General features: G+C 41.5%; 1 protein-coding gene across 3 annotated transcripts in view; it reads left to right on the top strand.

Annotated features, from left to right (window-relative positions):
• The window catches only part of slc8a3 (solute carrier family 8 member 3), a gene marked incomplete at both ends in the record, with an annotated part of 92,583 nt that overhangs the window by 67,450 nt on the left and 2,679 nt on the right, over window positions 1-22,454 (top strand). The window contains 3 exons of one of the 3 annotated variants that reach the window (XM_079218692.1): window positions 17,652-17,669; window positions 20,104-20,228; window positions 20,586-20,685. In XM_079218692.1, the coding sequence (XP_079074818.1) occupies window positions 17,652-17,669; window positions 20,104-20,228; window positions 20,586-20,685 (243 nt within the window). Of the gene's footprint in view, window positions 1-10,908; window positions 11,023-17,651; window positions 17,670-20,103; window positions 20,229-20,585; window positions 20,686-22,454 lie in introns of all 3 variants that reach the window. The other 2 variants (XM_079218691.1, XM_079218693.1) reach the window with 2 other exon arrangements.

The raw sequence follows: 22,454 nt of genomic DNA, 5'->3' as shown, positions 1-22,454 counted from the left end.
TATGTTCTGACTGATTAAAAAGTGAGACCTCTACTGCAGTAGTACTGTATCTGGGTGGGTGGGGTGGATTACACTGCCGTTTGCATGGTTGTACAGTGGAACCTCCCACAAAAAAGGACACATCTGTTACCCTGAGTCCCCTGGGAAAGGTATGCAGAGAGAGTCTTTTTACCATTTGAACAGACATGCATAGAGGGAGCCACTGCAATCTTCTTAAAGACAGATAGGAAGTGATACTCTTAAATCTTTGGATTAAATGTCATTTGCAGATCGAATTACACATTTTACGTGGGTCTGAATATAATTTAATTCAGTATGGGTCTTGTTAAATGAGGGCTTATGCCTTCATATGCATCGTTATACAAAGGAACCTCCCACAAAGCAGTTTATTATTACCTAAACTAATGACACATAGGAGCCTACAGTAATCTGCTAATACCTGCCGTTTTAACTGTCTCCTGGTGCGTGTACCATCGGGTTCCCAGAGGCTCACCGAGCTTTGCACTCGTTTGGGCAACTGAAGCGGCAGGAGCGGTGAGAGCTTGTCGAGTGAGCGATGGGCAACAGCTGTCGCTCCCCGCAGGAACCGCAACCTCGCCACTTCCTGGCAGACGATTCAGGGACGTGACCCCGAAGACCTCGCTCTGTTTTGTAAACACAGCTCAGTTTAGAAAAAGCGGAAGAAGACAACGGCGGATGGACGGTAACAGTGGATTGACTTTGAAAACTTCAGAAGATATCTGGAAAGTTTAACAATATCTGAAACTGCAGCCTTAAAGTGTCCATATTCAATTTCACATCTCATGACACATATATAACTCTTTTCTACACTGAAAAATCTACACTGATGCCTTGATTTTTTCAGTTTGATATTGAAGAAATATTCAAAAATCCTGGGTGGTGTGGGAATAATGTCCGGTGTGGGAATAATGTCCGGAGTCCAAAAAGAGTTATACTAATAATTAGTTAATAAAAGAACGATGACAGAACAGCTTATGCAATCCCGATCGAGGCTCCTTCTTCCTCAGTGAACTCCAGACCCGCACGCAGTGTTGAGGTAGTTACTCAGAAAAAGTAACTAGTTACATGCTACTAGTTACTTCTGAAAATTTTAACTAGATTACTTTTCTAGTTACTGCATTTGAAAAGTAACTTCACTACTAGTTACTTTACTTTCCATTTTTTTAAGCAAATGTTCAAATTAACTGCAACGATACATGGACAAACATCATGGCCCTTTCATCACTTTATTTTCAATAAAGGGCATCTCTTAGCCTTTCCACATAGTGTATTGTAAACATGTAAAACAAAATGGCATATAAAACTCAGCCATTAACTTGAACGAACATTAACCCTGTTCACACTGTCTGACCAAAGAAATATGCCTCACTTTAAAATCCACAAACAACACTTTATTTTCAATTTTCAATAATAATTTATTATTATTAATTAATATAATTTCCAGTAATAATAATCGTGCGAGTCACACGACACTTCCTGCATGAACAATCCACCGTAAACGTCGGGTTACGAGCCGTTAGCTCCCCGCTGTAGCCGACTGGGGCTCCTGCTAGCGCTCCGTCACTTCCCCACTAACTTCCGCTAACTCTCCGTTAACTTCCGCTAGCTCACCGAAAACCACCGAAGATAGTGGGACCAGGCTCGACACCCGACTTGGGCAGAGGGGTCGCGGGCAGTAGCAGCAGCAGCGCTAGCTAGCAGCTTGTTGCTATTGTTCATGCAGCAAGTGTCGTGTGACTCGCGCGCCACTAAAAGAGAACTTTTCGGACTGGTAAAAATTACTTGGGTAACGCAGGAAAGCGCGTTCCCAAGGTCTAGTAAAGTAGTGTAGTTACAAATATTTTGAGTGTAATGCGTTACTTTACTTCGTTACCTATAATAGTAATATCGTTACTGTAATCCGTTACTTTGTAACTCGTTACCCCCAACACTGCCCGCACGTCTGTTCCGCTCGCGTCACCCGGAAAAAAGAGGCCGCTTGCGCGCATGCAAGTTAGTTTTCTACACAGTCGCGGAGCTTAGAGCCCTTCCTATTGGTTAAAGTCCTTTTTAACACCTGAACCACAGTTCTACTTGTTCATTGGCCCGCAGCCTCAGGGGTGGAGCTATTCTTCTTCTTCTCTAGAAAAGGGTAGATTCTATCATCTCAAAAGTCAATGTTCAGCTCCGCCACCTCAGGCGAACAAGAGAACTACAATTCCTTAAAGGGACAGCTCAATGTTCAAGCAAAATGCAATATTGTCTAACATTCATTCACACATAACTCATTTTACAGTGATAAAAACAGTGAACCTCGGATGCATACAGTTACAAATCCTTCATAATAATATCCCTTATTAATTATCATATTTCATGCATTGTAATGTACACATAAACAATTTCTTTTTACACTGTACAAGTCCAAATGTGACAAGTTATTAAAACCCTTCAATATGAACCAAGTAGATATGAAACCAATCAAGGTGAGCTAGGGCCAGCTTGTGTTTGTGTTGGTGGACATTTAAATTCAGTCAAAACAGAAGAACATACCATAAAATGAAGTTTCAACCAAGCTGCAGGCGGGGAAATTAATGTCTCTCATTGTTGTTGCTTTGTCTGTGCTTTCATCATTTGGTCGTTAACTTGCTTCATATTCGTGTCAGATTTGACAGAATTTAACATGAGCAGTGTTCAATTTACTGATTATGAACCACATGCTGTAGTTACAGTGAATGAAGCCTGGAGTTGGTTGCTTTTTTGAATGCGATATATTTGCACACACAGCATCAATACAAAACTCACTTGGGTGCAGCGTGTAAATAGTACTTCAAATTGAGTCAATTAGCATTGATGGAAATACAATTCAGTGCTTTGAGTATTGAGAATTTCTCAAAATGACTACCTTGACATTTGAGATCAAGCTGTGAATATTTCCGATTCTCTTGTCCTAATTGCCGGTTATCTGTGTTGCACACCTGCCTCATGAACTTGCATCAGTCCTGGTGGGGGGTTGGCAGTTTGCTCCCAGTCAAAAGTCTGTTAAATCCCTTCTCTGTTGTCAGCAAAGTGTCCAGGTTCCTTCTCGGCTTATTTTAAAAGTGCATAGGGCCCTCTTTGAATACTGTGACACAATTAATACTGAAATCTGAGAGGGATTACTCTCATGTCAAGAGACTTCCTAAATTAGAGTGGTGTGACACTGATACTATTCCCTATGCAAGAAGTGGATTTAAGTAAAGATTATTATGTAATCGTAACATACGCCCCGAGGACTGTGTGTCACAGGTGACCTGCAGGATTCATTCAGTGAGTCTGAGGTGCGGGTGCGGGTTTGTTTGTGCATGTGAGTCCGTGTTTGGGGAACATGTGTAAATGTCTGCAGACAAACACGTCTGACTTTCACTGTCTGCTTTTCTTTTACCTCTTATCTGTCTCATTCCAGTCAAAGCCTACACATTGCACTGGGTTTGGAATTGGTGGTAAGGGATATAGGCAGATGGGTGTTCACCTTCGCGCCTGCTCCGCCAGCCACGGCACAAATGTCACGACTCAGAGGGCCTTCGGTTGCCTCAGTACCACGGAGAAATCAAACTGGCACGGATGAATAGATTTAATTCAATTGGGAGCCCGGCGCTATTCATGCATTCGCAGACCCCGACTTCATTAAAGCTCCACTTCTTTCTGGGGTCACGGGAAGGAATGTCAGAGGCAGGGTGTGACATGATAATGAAGGTTATGAAGTGTTAATGCACTTTCTACATTACTGGACTTCTTTGATTGGGAAAAAAATAGTCATTTCAAAGTTTGGAAGTTGAGTTAAAGGTCAACTGGTTGATTTGGCTGTGGTGATCTGTGACACAGTCAAACAAACTCCATCCATTTGAATAAAGGTGTCAGTCAATTAGAGCTGCAACAAAGAATCGATAAAAAGCGATTATCAAAAGAGTTAGCAAAGAATTTCATTATCGATTTGTTGTGTCGCGCGATTATTACAGCATTTAATAAGTTGGGAAAGAAAAAAAGAAGAGTGGAGCAGAGCAACTGGCATGCCAGCATTTCTGAGATTGGAGTGAGACACGGAGAAAAGCTGAGGTTGTGATCTTCGTGGCTTCATTTCCTTCCAACTTGTTTTTGATGGAAGCTATTCAGCTTGCTATCACGTTAGCTAACGTGTTTGGGTTGTGTATTGTCGTTAAAGATACTCTATGCTCCGTTACAGTTCAGTCTTGCTTGGAAAAAAACGTAACGTGATGAAACATGCCGTAACCCCCCGGTCTGGTTTAGTTCACGCTGTCACTCGTTAACGTTTAACCGGCACACTGGCGGATCTGGCTGCAGGTTTTTGTTTTTTTACTCAAAGTAGAATGAATCAAATCACGTAGTTGGGCTTAGCCAACAATATGATTTCGTGGTCATAAGAGGCCCAGATATTGATCAGATGATGTGAATGAAAGAGTATAAGGAAGAGGACGCTCTATATGTAGCACAGCTTGATGCAGGACTGAGATGAAGTGGAGCTGGGCCTGAAGGTGGAGGTCAAAACAGACGTGAAAGGAGCAGTACAGCTTCCCACTGTCCCAGTGTTTCATACATAATGATAAAGCAGGGCATGCTGAAGCAGCCTCTGCTCCAAGGAGATCAATGACACTAAAAAGGGCTCACATTTGGCAGATGTAAAGAATACATGCGTATGTTTTTAGTGTTAGTCCATTTTTATTTTATTTTTTTAATTAACAGCTCAGGGATGTTCAAGGAGCAACCTGTTTGCACTTTCTGAAGATGTTTTGCACTGTGAATTTGCACTGTCATTTCTGTTTTTGAATAAAGGGTTGAAAATTAATTAATTTTTTTTATCTGATTCATCGATTAATCGAAAAAATAATCAACGGATTAATCGATTATTAAAATAATCGTTAGTTGCAGCCCTACAGTCAATTTTTGGCCCTCCTCCATCAACTGGCGTCCTGCTATCGAGTAGTTTTCCACATGATAGCAGGTGAGAGTTGGTTAGCTCGCTGAGGATTTGGAGGTTGTCTCATTACTCCTTCAAAACTGATTTGCTCACGAGAAATGCTGAAAATGTCCTTTTTTGTTCATGATGAACGATTGCAGTTAGTGCTAACGCGGTCACGAATACATTGCATCTTCTGTAGCTCCTTCACAATAAAGGTCACGTTGTGTTTGGCCACTTGAATGCAGCAGTAAGATGTTCCGTCGTTAGCATTAGCAAGAAATTAATACAGCTCTGTTGTGGTATAACGAAAAGTGCACTTTAAGATATATGTCTAACGTATAAAGTTTTCCTGCATTACATGCATGCTTACTTTCATGTGAAGGCCTTTTGAATCTAGCACAGGAATGGAAATGGCCATTGCAGAAAGAATAGCCATAAAAAATTAAAGAAATTCAGATAACTTATAACCTCTTCTTGGGCACCAATCGTTTTGAAAAGAATAGTTGTCACTTGTTCTGCAGTATCATTCCATACAGAGAAGATATACAGGATGTTTTTTCACCCTCTGCTAGCGCTGAGCTTCCTGTCAGGGCTGCATTGATTGTATCAACATGCAATTAAATGGTAATTCAGTGATGCAGCGTTATTGTGGGAAGCAGCGCATGAGCGGCCCCTTTAATTATCCCTGATTGTGATTATAACGTTGTCGTGCATCTTTATCTTTATTTGCATTGTTTGCCCAACTTTCCATGAATCAAGCCGGTGGTGGAACTGCAGTGTGTACTTACAGCCCGCCTCCTAAGTGTGGAGGTCAGCGCTGACTTCTTCTGCTGTGATTGCCGCGGCGTTGTACAGTAGTTGGTGTAGGATGTGAGACGACGTGTTGGTGATTTACTGTGTTTGTCTTCTTTTTTCAAGCACAGACCCTGAAGGCAGGGCTACTTCAGCCGACTCTGCTGGTGCATTCTTATCCACATCATGCTGGTGCTGTCAGCTGATAGGAGGGTTACGGGGGCAGCGGCAAACAGGGAATGGCATTAGAAGGTTGCCGTATTGTTATCAAATTAGCTTCAACCCTGTGCTCCACATCGTAGTGATGCTACTTTTAAACAAATGCATCTCAGTCCTTCCGCCTCTTTCTGTTCCAGATTGGGGTCACAGTTGAAGGACGGCACCCGTCACTTAGCAAATAACACACACTTTTACGCCTTCGGTGCACCTCCCCGCCACCGGTGGCATCGACGTGGCTGCGGAGTCACCGGTTGTTGTCTAGTAACGGTTACCATGGATGCCACGCTCTTGTCAGGGGCTTAAGTGTAATGGATTTAAATTGAACTGTTGAATTTGGAGCTGGGAGAGGCCGAGAGGGAAAGTGGGGGAGGCGGACGGCTGAGGGAGGAGGGAGCAACAGAAATAGAATAAAAATTAAAAAAAGACGGAGAGGTGGAGAGAGACAGACACAGTCAACCAAAGAGACAATGGGCCACAGATAGAGGAGAGGAGAGAGATGGGGGAGGACGGAGAGTCGCTCTGAAAGCCCTTACCATCTGTGACGAGGAGCTGGAAGAGCAGTAATTGTTCCTGAGAGGTGTGTGGGGGCTGTTCTCAGCACGGAGATATGGATGAGCCGCGTTGCTACCTGCCGTGCCGGTGGCACACTACAGTGTCGGGAATGTCTTCACGCACGGGTGAGGGCCAGCACGGGCGCTAACCTCCTATGTGGGCTCTCATTAATATCGATGTCGGTAATGACCTTCTCAAACCCCCCCCCCCCCCCGAGAATAACTTTGTTCCACGATGACACACCTCACGCAAGTCAGGTGCTTTCCATTTTTCTCACAGCGGTGAAAGTCCATCTCTTTTATGCCGGACAGCTCCCTATGATGATCTGATTCATTTGGACCAGAATAGATTGTTGCTGGGTGGCTCAGCAGTCGCCTCGGATGTGTGAATGGGAGTGTTTGTGGTTGTTCGTCTATGTTGCTGTGAACAGCCATGGATGGGAGATCAGAGCCTCGATCTTACGTGACTGGTAGCATTTCTTGTTGGAAGCTCAGTTATAATAAGTGATGTCCTGATCACATTTGTCAAACAAGTTACACTAGATTCCATGCAAGCCTCATTTCCCATACATCCTTTGTTCCTGAAAACAAGTTGGATCCAGGATCCAGTAATCGACTCTGCCACTAACAATGCAACTAATGTATAGAGAGGTTTATAAATACTGAATTTACATTCAACCTAAATGAAAACCTTGAAGGTTCTAGACAGCTGTGGAGCTGTTTTTCTATACGGGGGTGGCCATTTTCTTCATCCGCAAACCAAATACCCTAACAGGTAGAACTAACATTCCCATTAGCCTCAGCTGTACTTTGTGTTTAGTGCTAGTAGCGCAAAGCAAATATTAGCATGCTAACATGCTAATTTACAGCGGTAAACATGTTAAACATTAGACCTGCTTACATCAACATGTTAGCATTGTCAGTGGGACCATGTTAGTAGACTGCAGAGCTAAACGCTAACACCATGGTGTTAGCGTTTAGCTCTGTTTGGGTGTGTCGCTCCTTTGTAGGAGGGGCGAAGGGCTTTTGTCTGTGCCAGGCGCTTGTTGTCCCATAATCCGTCCATATGACAGCGCTAAGTGGGTAAAAGGAGGAATAAATGGGTTTATTGCCCTTCATATCCTTTTTTCTTTTTAGAGAACAGTCACATGAAGGTCACTGTTCAATATTTCCGGAATAAACCGCAGATGGTTAAGGCTTGAAAGTGGTTATGATTGTGTCAACAAAAGACTTACATTGCTAAATCATTTGCTTTAATTTTGTGTTAATTTCAGAGGATGTCCCATTTAGGAACAAGATTCTTTAAATACACATGATAAAATATTAATATGCAGGCTGTCTCATACCCAGAGGGCAAGAAATGAAAGTATTGATAAAAAAAAGTTACTTCTACTGCTTCTCTCTATGGAACATGGATAATATTGTTGAAGTTATTAATGTTGCGTATGATAAGTGGATATTGAGGGCTTCCGAAGGATCCTTGGGGCTTTGTCGCTGTGAGAAGCCAGTGAGACGGCTCGGAGCAGGGCTGTTAATCAGGTCTCAGGGTTACAGTGGTGTCAGCACGGTGGCCAACGACGAGAGACGCTTCCCTCCTCTGTGAACTCAGCACAACCTGTGTGTTTACTTGTGTGTCTGTGTGTGTCTGTATATACAAATATAAGAAGATATATGAGAAAAGAAAACTGTAAGACAAAGCTGCAACAATAAAGACATGTTTAATAGTAATGCTATGAAGAACTTTGTGGGCGACGGTGGGCAGTTCAAATTAAGTTCATTTATTTCTGTTAAACAGTTAGACATTGGACAAAAGTTAGTGGAAGTCCTCACAATTATAGTGATGTTAATGGTCAGTGGAGGATGTAGTATTCAGATCTTTCACTTCAAGGCAACACCTTTTATGTTGATGTCCAATCAGTGTTGATAGTAAATGTTGTTAATTGCAATATTTACAGTCCATAACACCCTCTGCTCTCATATGTTGGGATGCCATTTTCAATATTGTCATGTATGCAATACAAGCAAAGAAAACGAGGAAGTTCTGTTTTTTTAGCGGCATCAAGAGCATACTACTAGACATCCAAGCGGAAAGAGCACCTGTAGTTCTTACTTACAGAATGCAGGATGCAGGAAGAACTAAAGGTTTTAAAGCTGCAAGCTCAGCTTATTTTTTCATCAATTTAACACGTATTGCTTCAGTTGACTACATTTAACACTGATTGGACGTCCACATTAAAGGTGGCGTAAAAGAGCCAATGCAAAAAACACGCCGTTGCTGCATTTAAGTACAGATTTTAAATATGTTTTGATGCATTCATATTTCACTCAGTTTGAAACATTTACATGAGGAAGAGTTGGATGGGACACTGTCAAACAGTGGAAATTGTGTAATGAAAGTCAGTATTTCAATTTAAGGGGAAATCAAGAAATAATGCCTCATATTTTAGGTTTTGAATGAAAAATTTAAATCTGCAAACTAACTACAGCAGTCTTTAAGATCAGTTTTTGGTTTCTTTCCACCACTGCTAAGTGTTAGTGTGTGAAAACTCTCACCATGTTGGTGAGTAAGCAGGGGACTTGTGAACTGTATAAATACGTGTCTTTATTTTGTTTGTGTGTGTGTGTTCACCGAGTGTGTATTTGTGTGTACGGCCTGGTCTGATGGCATTATCAGGGTTGGTAATCTGCGATGTAATTGCCTGCTGCTGACACGGCAGTGAGGCTGATATGGCTGCAGAATAAACAGACTGTTAACAAGTAGAGGGAGCTCGTCTCCACTTGATCCGCACGGCACAGCGTGACATCTGGACTGGACGAATCAGATAGAGGAGGAGAGAGATGCATAAAAACAGCAGAGGAATATGGAGGCAGAGAGAAGAGGGGAGTGACGCTTGTGAAAAACAGAGAGATGTGGGAAAAGACGATGAGGGGACGGTGGAGAGGTCTAGAAATGTGTGCTATTATGAAGTTTCCCATAGTTGCTTTTTACTCCGAGTCAAAATATAATCATTTCACCAACTGCTGCTGAAAATGTATTGTTTAATTACTCTGCTTTCGACAAGCCTTGGTCAAATTGCACCCTGCTAAACCCAATCACAATGAAACAAGAGCAAATTTGCAATAACTGCAACCGCGCACGTGCACCCACACGTTCATGCATTCACACAGACACAGCTTCACAAACATTTGACCGCCATGCCACATTTCCGGCTCCTAGGGCGGAAACTGTGGCCGCCAAAGGGTGGGGACATTTTAGTGGACGGACCAACAGACAGAGAGAGGTCGAAGCTAAAACAACAAACTAGTTGAATTCCTTTCTATTAGTTAATTCATGTTGAGAGATGAGAGTTGCACATGCCCAGTACCTACCGGGCAGGATGTACGGATCAGGCAGCAAGTGACACATTTGTTGTTGTTGTTGTTGTTGTTGTTGTTGTTGTTGTTGTTGTTGTTGTTCCGGTGGACCATGAATGAGCTGATAAATGAGTCAACCACCAAGCCAACCAAAGATGATGGACTCACTAAAATGTTCACACATGTGATCACAATGTGATTAATTTGGGAATATCTAGTCTGAGCCATTGCAGTGGTATGTCCTCTGTAAAGTACACAGAATACACATCCCCGCAAAGATAGATAACTATTTTGATAATTGATTATTTGAGTAAATTGCAAAGCAAAAATGCTAAGTCTCCGTTTCATATCATTGTATAATGAAATGAAATAGAATAAAATAACTAATCGATTAATCCATAAAATAATCAGCAGATTAATGAAAATATTTTTTAATTGCAGTATTAGCTGACCATAACATTTATCTAAGCCTTAAGGTATCTTGGAAGTAATTCTTTTGGGACAATTTGACGACATTCAATTGCTATAAAACAGAAGGTAAACAGGAAAGTTTCAGGTATTGTTTTATGCTGATATTTTGCGGCATTGTATACCTGTTATTAGTAGTTTGACAGCAGATAAATGACAGGAATGAGTGGAGAAGTAGAAAGATATGTGAGAGATAGCGGCGCACAGAGACAGGGAGAGATAAAAGAAATGAGACCGAAGCAGGGAAAGGATAAAGGGAGAGATTCAGAGTGAAACAGACGGCCGTGGATGGAGAACCACCAGGGATTCAAGCAGAAATAGCGAGAGGACGAACAAGACTCTGGTTAATATGAGAACTGTCCCATGTGAAATGAAGCATATGGGCCGATTAGGAGCGTCTCTTGTAAGTCCAGAGGCAGGCTGTCTGGGGTTTGTAGGCTTTCCTAAACCAGCCATCATCAGAGATACAGATTAAACCAAATATGGAACCTAATGGTGAAATGATTTCTTTTGGTCCTTCCTTAAAGTAACAGTTTATTTTGGGAAACATGCGTAATTATTTTCTTACAGAGACTTTGATGAGAAGATCAATAACACTCTCACGTCTGCACTGTAAAAATGGAACTACAGGCAGCATCCAAAGACCGAAATTGGGGGAAACGGCCAGCTTGGCTTCTTCCAAAGGTAACCAAACGTATGCATTTCACTATGTTCCATCTTGTTTGTTTATTCCGGAATTAAAAAGTGGTACTTTGTCCAGCGCAGGGTCATTGTTGCTCGCTGTTTCCCTGTTTTCAGTGTTTGTGCTATGCTAAACTCACTAACTGTCGTTTAATATATCACGGAGAGACATTAGAGTGGTGCCAATATTTTCATCGGACTCACATCAAAGCAGTAAATTAGTATTTAAAAAAAAAATCTATTCTATTAACTCACAGGCCAAATTTGAGATAGAACAGCAGCAAAAAAAAGTCCTGAAAGAGAGAAGATGTCATATTTCAAAGATCGGTCTGTTGTATTATGAAAAATCTCAAAGTCATTTTTAAAGGCACTTTACTAGGAATTAAAAAGGCGAGGAGTTATCAAGGTTGAGGTCCGTTTTTTTCTGGAAGAAAACGGGGATCTTATCCTGCTTTGTGATATAAACCAAAACTCAACTTGCACTCACTTACAAAATATATACAAATAAAGTGTTGTGACTGGTAGAAGCTGCCAATTTTCTTGGCAATGATTGTATTTGTTTACAGTAATCACCCTAATATCTCAAGATGAATGTGTCAGAGATTTATTGATGTTAAAACGCTACACGTAGCGACTTTAATTAGCCCAGCAAGATTAAAAACATGACTTTTCATCCGTGAAAGACGTCCATCAGGATGCTCGAGTGAAATCATCCAGCATTCAGTTAAATTATCAGTTCATTCAGTCTAGCAGCGCTGCCTAAGAAGATGAAGTATGGCGTGTACTTAGCATTTTGACTCCTTCCGATTCCATGCCGTCAGAAACATGGATAGAGCATAACAAGATGATGGACGCGTTACACAGCCTGCATATTGAAAGATAATAAAGGCGGCTGAAGCATTCGTCTTTGTCATCTCGTTTCTCTCCGACAGTGAGTGTGTGTGTGTGTGTGTGTGTGTGTGTGTTTGGTGTGAGTTGAGTAGCGGTGCATGCCGGCGACGCTTGAACCGTTATTATTTAACACATCACTCTGAGCTGCAGGAAACACTCTGATTGGAAACAGGCTGCCAATGTGTCTGTAGGTGGATGTACAGGTTATAAATAAATAGGTATAAATATCCTCATACATGCATTTATGTGTGTGCTACATTATGGAGAGTGATGACTCATCACCAGTACAGTAGATTATATATTTGTAATGAAGCTCCATGATTGGACTGTTGTCATTCCTCCGTGTCTAAATGTCTGTACCACTTCTATCCATTCAGTAGTCCATGCATAAGTCACTTCTTCCATTTCCTCGTTTGTTATATCTACAAGTCCTTTCATCCCCCGAACATCCATCTGTCCATCCCTTCATCCCTCTATCCTCCTACCCGTCAATTCATTCATTCCTCTACTCCTCTATAGCCACACCTTTTCTGTCATATTCAACACTCCATCTTTGCTCTAAATGTGGCCATATGTTGTATGTAAGAAGTGGACGTAGTCTACGTGACGTCACCCATTGGTTTGTGGACGGTCGTTTCAAAGCCTCGAGCTTGGCATTCTGGCCGTCGCCATCTTGTTTTTTTGCATACCCTGCTTTGTCATCTATTTGACTCTAAATGGACCATAATTTACTAAATGAACATCATGCTGTATTGAAGAAGACTTGAAACTAGCAATTGGAACCATAAACTCATATCTACAATGTTTTACTGAGGTAATAAATCAAGTGAGAAGTAAAGCTTTTTTCTTATAGACTTCCATTCAATCAGACTTCTTTTTGGTTGTGGCTCAGGTGTTAGATCATGTTGCACATGTTCTCCTGGCAACATGTACATGTCCTTGAGCAAGACACTGAACCAAATCAGCTACACTCTTTGAAATAAAAGTGCTAACTAGAATCATACAGGGTTCTTCGGCTTGTCCTAGTAGGAGAGACCTTTTTGGCTCCCGTTTCTCATAAAGGTTCCACCTGGGGTTCTACTGAGAACCCAACAAATACAGAATCATCTGTGAAAGGTTCCACCCAGAACCTTCTCTGGAGGTTCTATCCAGAGACCTTCCACCTTCTAAGGGTGCTAAAGAACCCACTCAGGGGGTTCTACTGAGAACCCCTTTCTATTCCATCTTAAATGTCCATTACATGGTTCTTTTAACACCTATGCTTTCAACAATCCTTGAAAAACTCTTTCTTCCAAAAGGTTTTTTGGGGATCAAAAGGGTTATTTATGGAACCCTTTCTTAAAAAATAGGTTCTTCAGAAGCCAATGGTTCTGGAAGAACCCTTTTGGAGCCCTGATTCCTAAGAGGGTACCGTCCACGGTTGCTCTGCTGCCAAACATGTGTGAAGCTCTTGTCCAGAGCACTACATCAAACTCCATTCCTCCATAACTCAGATTCCTTCCTCACCTCATGACATTATTTCTTCATCCCCTTCGATTCATCCTCTCCTTCCTCCACCAATATATGTATCCTCCCATCTCTCAATCAATCATCCATCCATGTTGCTATTCTTCTTTCCCTCCATAAATCTATTTATCATCGCTCCATTCTTCATCCCTCCGCATCGCACGCCGTCTTTAATATTCTTCCTATATTCTTTCTTCTTCCATCACTTCTTCTGCCCTCTTGTTTCTGACAATCCCCCGTCAGTCCATTCCTCTATCAATCCATAAATCCATTCACATTTCATCATTCATCTTTCCTGCACCCCTCCATTACTTTTGCCCTCCTTCCTCTCCATTCCTCCTCTCCTTTCTCCACCAATCCCTCCATCCACCCGTTATTCCATCTACCAATAAATCCATTCTTCAATTTATCCATTCACCTTTCCTGCATCCAGAAGATTCTCCATTCTCCTGCACCTCTTACACCCATCCCTCCATCTTTCCATCAATCCCTCCTTTCAAATGTCCTTCATTGCATCTCTGTCCTTCCTTTCCTCCTCACATCTACCATTCTTTCCATCCCTTTTTCCCTTGTTCCAATGTCCACAATCTCATCCTTTCATACCCCTTCCATATTCCTCCTCTCCTTCCTACACCAATCCCTCCATCCCTAGATATGTCTATCCATCACTCCATAATTCCATTAAGCCAACTCCTCATTCCTTCCTTCCTGCATCCACCAAATTCTCCCTTCTTCTATACCTCTGCCTTCACATCACGTATACATGCAGCTCCAGGTGTAGGCCCAGATCCACCTCCGGGCCTCGGCAATACCAGAATAGCCCGGATAAGTCAAATGATGATTCTGTCTTAATGAGCTGTGGAGAGAGAAGGCGTGCATTAGCGGCTGTATTGACGCTGGGACTCAGCCCGGGTATGTGTGCGAGAGCCAGAAAAGGACTCACTCTTTTGTAACGAGACAGATCTGATTTGGCCGAGCGCGCAGGAGTACACGCTGATGATGACAACGGTTAAACACAGACACCCCACCCTACCCCTCCACTCACACACACACACATACACACGGTCCTCCACCCCCTCCAATTACATCCCTTTGGTTAATCTTCCCTATCGCAATTGTACTGCTGGCAGAATGACAACCTTCTGGGTTGTGAGCGTGATCGGTATTATGAGTCTGCTTCTGAAACACCTCTGTTTGTGTGTTTCTTTATCAGCATCGTTTGTGTTCTTTGTGTGTGTGTGTGTGTGTGTGTGTGTGTGTGTGTGTGTGTGTGTGTGTGTGTGTGTGTACAAGTCTTTACGTGTTTGCCCGTTTGCATCTGTGTATGTTGTTTTTCTGTTGTGCTCAGTTTATTACTCGTTTAGTGATTTGAATTAAGTTCAAGATTAAAGGTGCCCTGTGGAGTTTACATTCTACACTCAGTCCCCTTGAGGCTTAACACACGTGTCAAATGTGTTTCTTTCCCGATCATCTTTTGGACGCACGCTGCTACATTTCTTAGCTTGTCATGCTGCATTCGGATAGACAGCTATACAGGACACAGTATTTGTACTTAGATACCAGTATATTGTGTATGTGCTTGAGTGGTTTGACTTTGTCTGCTCCTGTTTGTGTGTTTTGTATGTATTTATCGGAATGTGTGTGTGTGTGTTTTCCGCTCCCTCACCGGCCTTTACCAAATGACACACTGTTATCACTGACTGGGGTACGGCCACTCAGACTCACCACAGCTGGGTTTTACGCCACACTTGGCTCCGGATCAGCACGGCTCGGCTAGTGCTAATGATAATGAAGCAAATCGCCCACAGCAATTAATACACTTAGCTACTTACGATGATTAACTGTGGACTGCATTGGATTTAGGAAGTTGATAAGCGGCCTCCGAACACAAACAGGTTAATTAGTATCTTTTCTCGGTTGAAGGGGGTTTCAGAAGGAGTCGGACCATTCGTGAAAGAAGTGAACAGCTTAATTTTGTCCTTTAAATGCCTCTGATCCCTTCAAGGGTGTGCACATTTGTCCAGGTTTTATGCATGTAGGGAGAAATTATGATGAAGACGTCCAAAGAAAGCGTTGTCAATGTGAATCTCTGGAGGCTGGAACGCACAGGAAGGCTTTCTCCTCTCTCTTCATCCACTTATGACATACCCTGTCATGTAATTATCTGCCTCGCTGGATGACTTGTTGAGCCTCCTTTTATTCTTAATCATATCATTTAGTTACGGTTTACTTTTTGCCGAAGGCGTCTGAGCGCGATGTGCTGTGTCACTGATCTGCTCTGCGACTCCGGCATGCAGATAAACAATCAGACAGAGTCGTAATCAAGATGCAGAGAAAGGGGGCGTGGTAGTCCTGAGCGTCTGCACCCTCATCATCGGCATAGTCGTTGTACGTTGAGTGGAGGTTTGTGGTTGGTTGTAACTGGATGATTAGCAGCCTCGTCCCTGATGGATTCTCCGAATACCAGATCTGACTGAGTGAGTGAATAGAAATGTGTTTCCTCGATGAAGTGCATCTTTAATCACAACGTCAGGCTGCTCCAGTGAAAAGGTTATTTGTGTAGCTCAATATCACGTGCAATGTCTTAAGAGGCTTCTAATATCGAAGATGACAAGACAATCTTTCAAGGAACCATAAGGACATTAGAAAAACTGGAAGAAACCTCAAAGGGCAAATTCAAAATGAGACCCCTCCCACCTTGGACGCCTTTAAGGGTCCCTTAAACCCTGAAACTCAACAGGTCCAATAATAATGGAGCAAGTCTAATATCAGAAATGGGATAAAACAGAAAATAATTGGAATGGTTGAATAAATCACAGCATGAAACCTCCCCAGCTCGAAGACAGGTCGTTCCTAAATATAAGTATATCAAAAGTTATTATTCATACGAAGCCAGACCCCTTTTAGTTATATTTCTCTTGTAATGTTTATTTTCCTGTTTATTTGTTCCTATTAGCTGCTTCAATGTCCACAATGTTCTGCTTGTCCCGTTCTTAAGCAATTTAGTGTAAGATTTGATCTTGCGTTGCAACATGTTCTTTTGTTCTTTATATATTTGAAAAATCTATCCAAAAAAAAAGGATTACAACGTGTGATATAATAAGTCCAAGGGAAATGAGTCACACGCCCTGTGTGAGTGTGTGAATGTGTTTAACTTTTCTTCCCACTGAAAATGAGAGTAAATAAATCAAATATAATCGGGTCATCCTCAACCCCGCCATATTGACACTGGCAATACTGGCTCACAATATATATATATATATATATATATATATATATATATATATATATATATATATATATTCTGTCTATTGTTATGGTATATATGTATATATGTATATATATATATATATATATATATATATATATATATATATATATATATATATATATATATATATATATATATATATATATATATACCATAACACAAACCAGAACACAAACTGTAAATGTTTGTTCACTAATTCTAGTCAGATCATTTCATCTTCTAAATCTCTCCAATCTTTTCAATTATTCCTTCTTGAGTTTGGAAATAACATAGAGTGTATTAAGCTTATTAATAATAAATGTGTATATAATTAATCTACTGGAGTTATTTAAAGACATCTGAGTAAGGTGATCCACTTTGTTTAAATGATGTATGTATTGCTTCTGACATTTATGATTAGATTTATTCAAATAGAAGCATTATGTCTTTTATATTTTTATATAATGATTTGAATGCAATGCATTCAACATTTTATATTAGTATTGATAAAAGGCCAAGTTCTGACAAATGCATGTATTGGGCCAACACTATTTCATGCTGAGCTAGTTAAATTAGGGTTAATACGGGTGTCATCAGACAGCATCTGGGAGTAATAAAGCTTTGAGTTAATGTCGGGCTCATAGCTGGAGATCATGATGCAAAATATCCTTCCTTTTTCTCTCTCTCTCTCTCTCTCTTTCTCTATCGGACATTTTTCCCCTTAATAAACCTTGATTGTGCCTTTTGTGGTCATAAAAAGATACAAAATACCACATTCTTTCCACTCCCTCAGCCAAGTGAATAATCAGTGCTACATATATTACACCTCAGGGTCAATACCCAGCCATTCTCTGAGGTCATTACATTTCTCTCCTCCTTTCGACCTAATGCACGTTTCTTCCATTTCCACTGCTCATCCTCCTTCTGTTTTCTCCATGCCTTCCTCCTCCTCTTCCTCCTCCTCCCTCTCTTCTCTCCTCCACAGCCCTGTTGTTAGCTGACGGTAAGCTGCCCATTCCCCCCTAAGCATCTCCACTAACCATCTTCTGTGTGTGTGTGTGCTGTGGTTTAAACATCAGCCCTGAATGTGAGGGTCTCGGTTGCATGCTGTGAGATCTCAGAGGGTGACAGTTTAGAATGGTTTTATTTTGCTGCCGATAAAGATTTTGAGTCATTACTTAGAGAGGTTTGATATAAATAAACTGCGAGCCCGCGCTGTTATCCTCCTCTACTGTTACCGTTACAAACAACACACTCTTTTGCTGCTCTCTGCCGCACTTAATGATGGTTTTTCCCCTAATCAGCGGATTTAATTAATCATAAATCCATAAATCATGTTCTCCAGTCAAGAGGAAGGTACAAACATTTGATAACCGTCAAGATAAAAAAAAGAAAAGGTCCAAAATTAGAAATGCAATTATGTTTGTGGGATTGTGTTATTATTATTGTTTCTCCTTCCTCGTCAAGGAAATTGTGTCATTTAGATGGTGCAGCACGGAGCAGAGGAACGGCTGGATAATCAATTTTTAAACATGAGCAGAAGAAGTCCTGTCAGGACTTGAGGGTGCACACTGTCTTGGGTGTGTAATTGATTTAGCTTAAAAGTGTGTGTGTGTGTGTGTGTGTGTGTGTGTGTGTGTGTGTGTGTGTGTGTGTGTGTGTGTGTGTGTGTGTGTGTGTGTGTGTGTGTGTCCCGGAACTCATAACTCATGCACTGGTATATTATGCATGCCTCTGCATGTGCGTCTGTGTGCGTGTGTGTGTGTGAGCGCACAGTCCCTTCTATGAAGGGGACTGGGCTGTGATCTTTAATGGCAACGTTAATATTTAATGGTAAGCGTGTTGTCAGCAAAGAGCAGCAGGCAGGGACTCGGGGCTCGTAGAAGAGATGACAAGGTCTCTGCACCAGGTGGCTCGGTGGGGGTGTCACACACACAGAGCGGGATGAGAGGACCTTTGGATGCACAGCCGCTCTTTCTTGATAGAGTTTGACAGCCCACAATTGATGTTATGGCGCTCTTTGTAGTGTGCGGTGCACTCAGGAGCTCTGTGAAGCATTGTGGCTTCTCTCTACAGCAGAGCCACCCAGGACTCGTCTGATAGGCCAATAGTCGGACAGATCAGGTCCTAAGGAGTACTGACGTTGAATGGAAGGCCTTGAAAGTACTTGATTTGTAATCGTTGCTTCAGCTCCGTCCTACTATCAGCACTTCACATCCTTATTGTGAAACCTTATGATGATTTGTGTTTATCATTTAAAGGGTCATTTTGCCCAAATCACAAGAAGTAAGGGCACAAAAGTTAATTCGAGACCTTTGAAATAGTCCACTTGCTATTTCTTTTCTTGGAGCTTTTAACCACAGTCTCCATCAGCGGGTGGAGTTTGCTCAGTCAGCAGCAGATCCATCCTCATGACAACAGAGCAAACTCCATTCACTGATGAAGACCATGTGATAGAAGAAGGCTCTGGGAAAGACAACAAAAATCTAATAACACAAAACTAGTCAGTGGACATTGAGTTGGGATTGTTTTGTTAAACTGCAGAAACATATTTTCTCACGAATGTGGGCATGCACACAGTTTGAGGTTTACAGGTTGTTGCTTGTTTTTTCTCCGACCCCCCGACCAATCAGAGTGTAGTTGCCGGGATTAGGGATGAGTCTTCTTACCTCCCTACATTCATGAAAACTAGTGGCAGAAAAATGCCACATGTCTTAAATAAACATATTTATATACATACAGTATAAGCTATTAGTTTAATTCGAAAATAATTTTTCAGCTTCTGTGTCCATTGAAAATGATGTCAGCGGGACGGTTATGTCATTCACTGCTGATTGGTTGTGGCATAACAGAAAAAGACAACAGCCCGCCCTAAAATTAAGTCTCTAACATGAACACAATGTCAGGAGGTTAGAGACAGGTATCTCAAAACAAATGGGAAGATTTGTATTTACTTTTCTATCAGACTTTTTTTAGAATAAAGTATTTCTTGACAAAGTCAAGTGCTCTTTATGACATTTTAGGACCTTGAAAGTAATTATAAACTCCAGCACTTAGATAAAAGTAGATCAATGGGAAAAGGGAAAAACCTGAATATTTGCCTTTGCAGTGTTTTGTTGTTTTTTGATCAGGCATACAAGTTTGTCTAACCTTTAAATAACACAGTTGGGAGACCACTTTGCACTGATTGAGTGTGACAGGCGTGAGTGCTTAAAATACTCCATATAAAACTAATCTTGTCTCTCCGTAAAGCCTGAACTTTGTAAAGGCTGAATACATTCAAACTGGTTCTGGTGAGGCAGCCCTCTGATGTTTTGTTTGTATGCTGCGAAGTACAACGCAACATGCTAATCAGCTGAGCATCCTCATATTTTGACAGCCATCTTTCTCACTGTGATTCCTTTTTTATTTTGCTCCCTCTCGCCCTCTGCGCTCAGATGTAGCAGACAGGATGAAGTCATCAGACGAGGAGGAAGCCAGGCGGATCGCAGAGATGGGAAAACCGGTGCTGGGGGAACACGGCAAGCTGGAAGTCATTATTGAGGAATCATATGAGTTTAAGGTGAGAAAGGTTACTCGTCAAACGCAGCCCAATATGCCTGATTATTGCTGCAGAAACCAATGTTTTCCATGCAGTCAAACAGATAACTCATACATATTTCTAATTTTAGCAGTTGCTCTTTAGAGGCCTGCTAACCCACCGTGATGCATTTCTGGAGATGTGGTTCATATGCATCCTCTAATGATATACCCACTATATTTGTTTCTGGCGTGTGGTTTCATCACCATCAAGCAGATTCTGCTGTCAGGGACTTGATGCCACTGCCATCATGTGGCGAAGCTTGTGTATTATTTTTTGTTTAAGCAGCCTGTAAACATAAATAACGGGTGGATTTTATTCTTGTATTGTTTCACACAGAGCACAGTGGACAAGCTGATCAAGAAGACCAACCTGGCACTGGTGGTGGGAACCAACTCTTGGAGAGACCAGTTCATGGAGGCTATTACAGTCAGTGCAGGTACTGTGAACACACCGCATTCCTGCTCTGACTCTGTAGGGCTGCACACAAATACACTGGACACCAGGGTCCCTCACTGTTTCCTCACATAAACAGCTTATTGGCTTTAGTCATTGATCCTTTTTTAATAATGTAATATTGTTTTCATGTAGTATATTTCAATACCAGTCAAATGATCATCTAAAGGTGATCCCTGGTTGGATAGTTTTACGGTAAATGGTTTACTGTCCTGTCAAGTTATTTAAATATTTTTAAATGTTTATATTTTTGTGATTTTTTAGTTCTGCTAACATGATTAAGAGCTGCTGTTACCGTATGCAAAATGGGAAAATTACTTAAAGTATAGTAATAAGTCAAAATATTTAAATGGGATTTTTCAAATTTTTGTAAACTGCATTTATTCATCATTGGATTTAGTGTTTAACCTTATCTTGCATATAGGTGATGTGTATTTTTAGTTTTAAGAGCTTCATTTGTGGAAGGTTTAAATATCCCACAGTCTAAATGTTAATTCGGAGACTCTTTAAAGGGGATGTGTTATGGAAAAACTCACCTTTTCTGTGCTTGTGCACATTTGGGGATCTGAAGTACCCACTAACAATCGTTCAACAAGCCATTCAGATTTGTCTTCCTATGTCACAAGTAGGGTCATTAGAATATAGGAATAGACTTGATAATTACCTTTGCAAAGGTGCACCAAGTGAATCAAAGCAGACTGGGCTTTTTTAGGATGGGGAGACAGCCTTAAAGAGACAGGCGCTAAAACGGGGCGTTATCGGACAGAGACAGACAGTATGAGATCATGTGATTTTTTACATTAAGGCATATAAACATGTTCTAGTTGTAACCCACAATACAAGTATGAACCTGAAAAGTCGCATAATATGTCCCCTTTAAAGGAATAATGTGTCTTTTGGGGAAATGTTTGTATTCACTTTCTTTTTTTATGCTAAGCTAAGCTAACGTTCTACTGGTGGTAGCTTCCTCTTTAATAGACAGATATGTGAGTGGTATTTATCTTCTCATCTAAGTCGTAGCATTTTGAAAATTGTCATCTCAAAATATTGGCTGCCACCGACTTCAACTAAAAATATGTTGGTGTCAGTGTGAGCCTTCAAGAACTCATTTAACTGAAATCCTCCTGGAAAGCAAAAGCTCTTGAAGCTCTGGAATAATCTTATGTGCGTTAGGAGAAAACTTATCCATCATGTCGGGCGACAGCAGCATCAGATCAGCCTGCAGTGCAGTCACAGCCACAGTATAGCGGGCACCGTGATGGCCCCGCTTCGTCACTTTGGAGCTGAAATATTTAATCCAGCGGTGCTCTTTATTTTTTCATGATCCAACCGTGGCTGAAAAATGCATGCTGCTCACATGGCATGACATTTTGAATCAGCACAGTGTCCCTCCTGTCCGACTGAGTGTCCGACTGAGTGTCCTGTGAGCGGCCGGGACGCAGAGGACGCCTCGCTCCTCCATCTGAGGAGGGTGACCATTTACATTTACATATTCAGCTTTTGCAAGATGACACTTTCACAGGGAGCGAGGTTCACTTTGACCGGACAAATGGGTAGTGTGGTGCTGAATCGGTGACCTTTAGGTCACGGGGAAGTCTCCCTTTGAATAAAATGCGCCCTAAATCCATGTTGCATGCTAATTCTATGTAGTAAATCATTATCAGATATACTGTTTTTGCAGTTAGTGTAAAAAAAACAACATATATACTATTTTAAACTAACTACAATTGTAGTGTGGTGCAGTGGCTAGCA

Source organism: Taurulus bubalis, assembly GCF_910589615.1.
Source record: "Taurulus bubalis genome assembly, chromosome: 1".
Classification (NCBI taxonomy): Eukaryota; Metazoa; Chordata; class Actinopteri; order Perciformes; family Cottidae; genus Taurulus; species Taurulus bubalis.
This window is presented reverse-complemented; position numbering and strand designations above follow the sequence as displayed.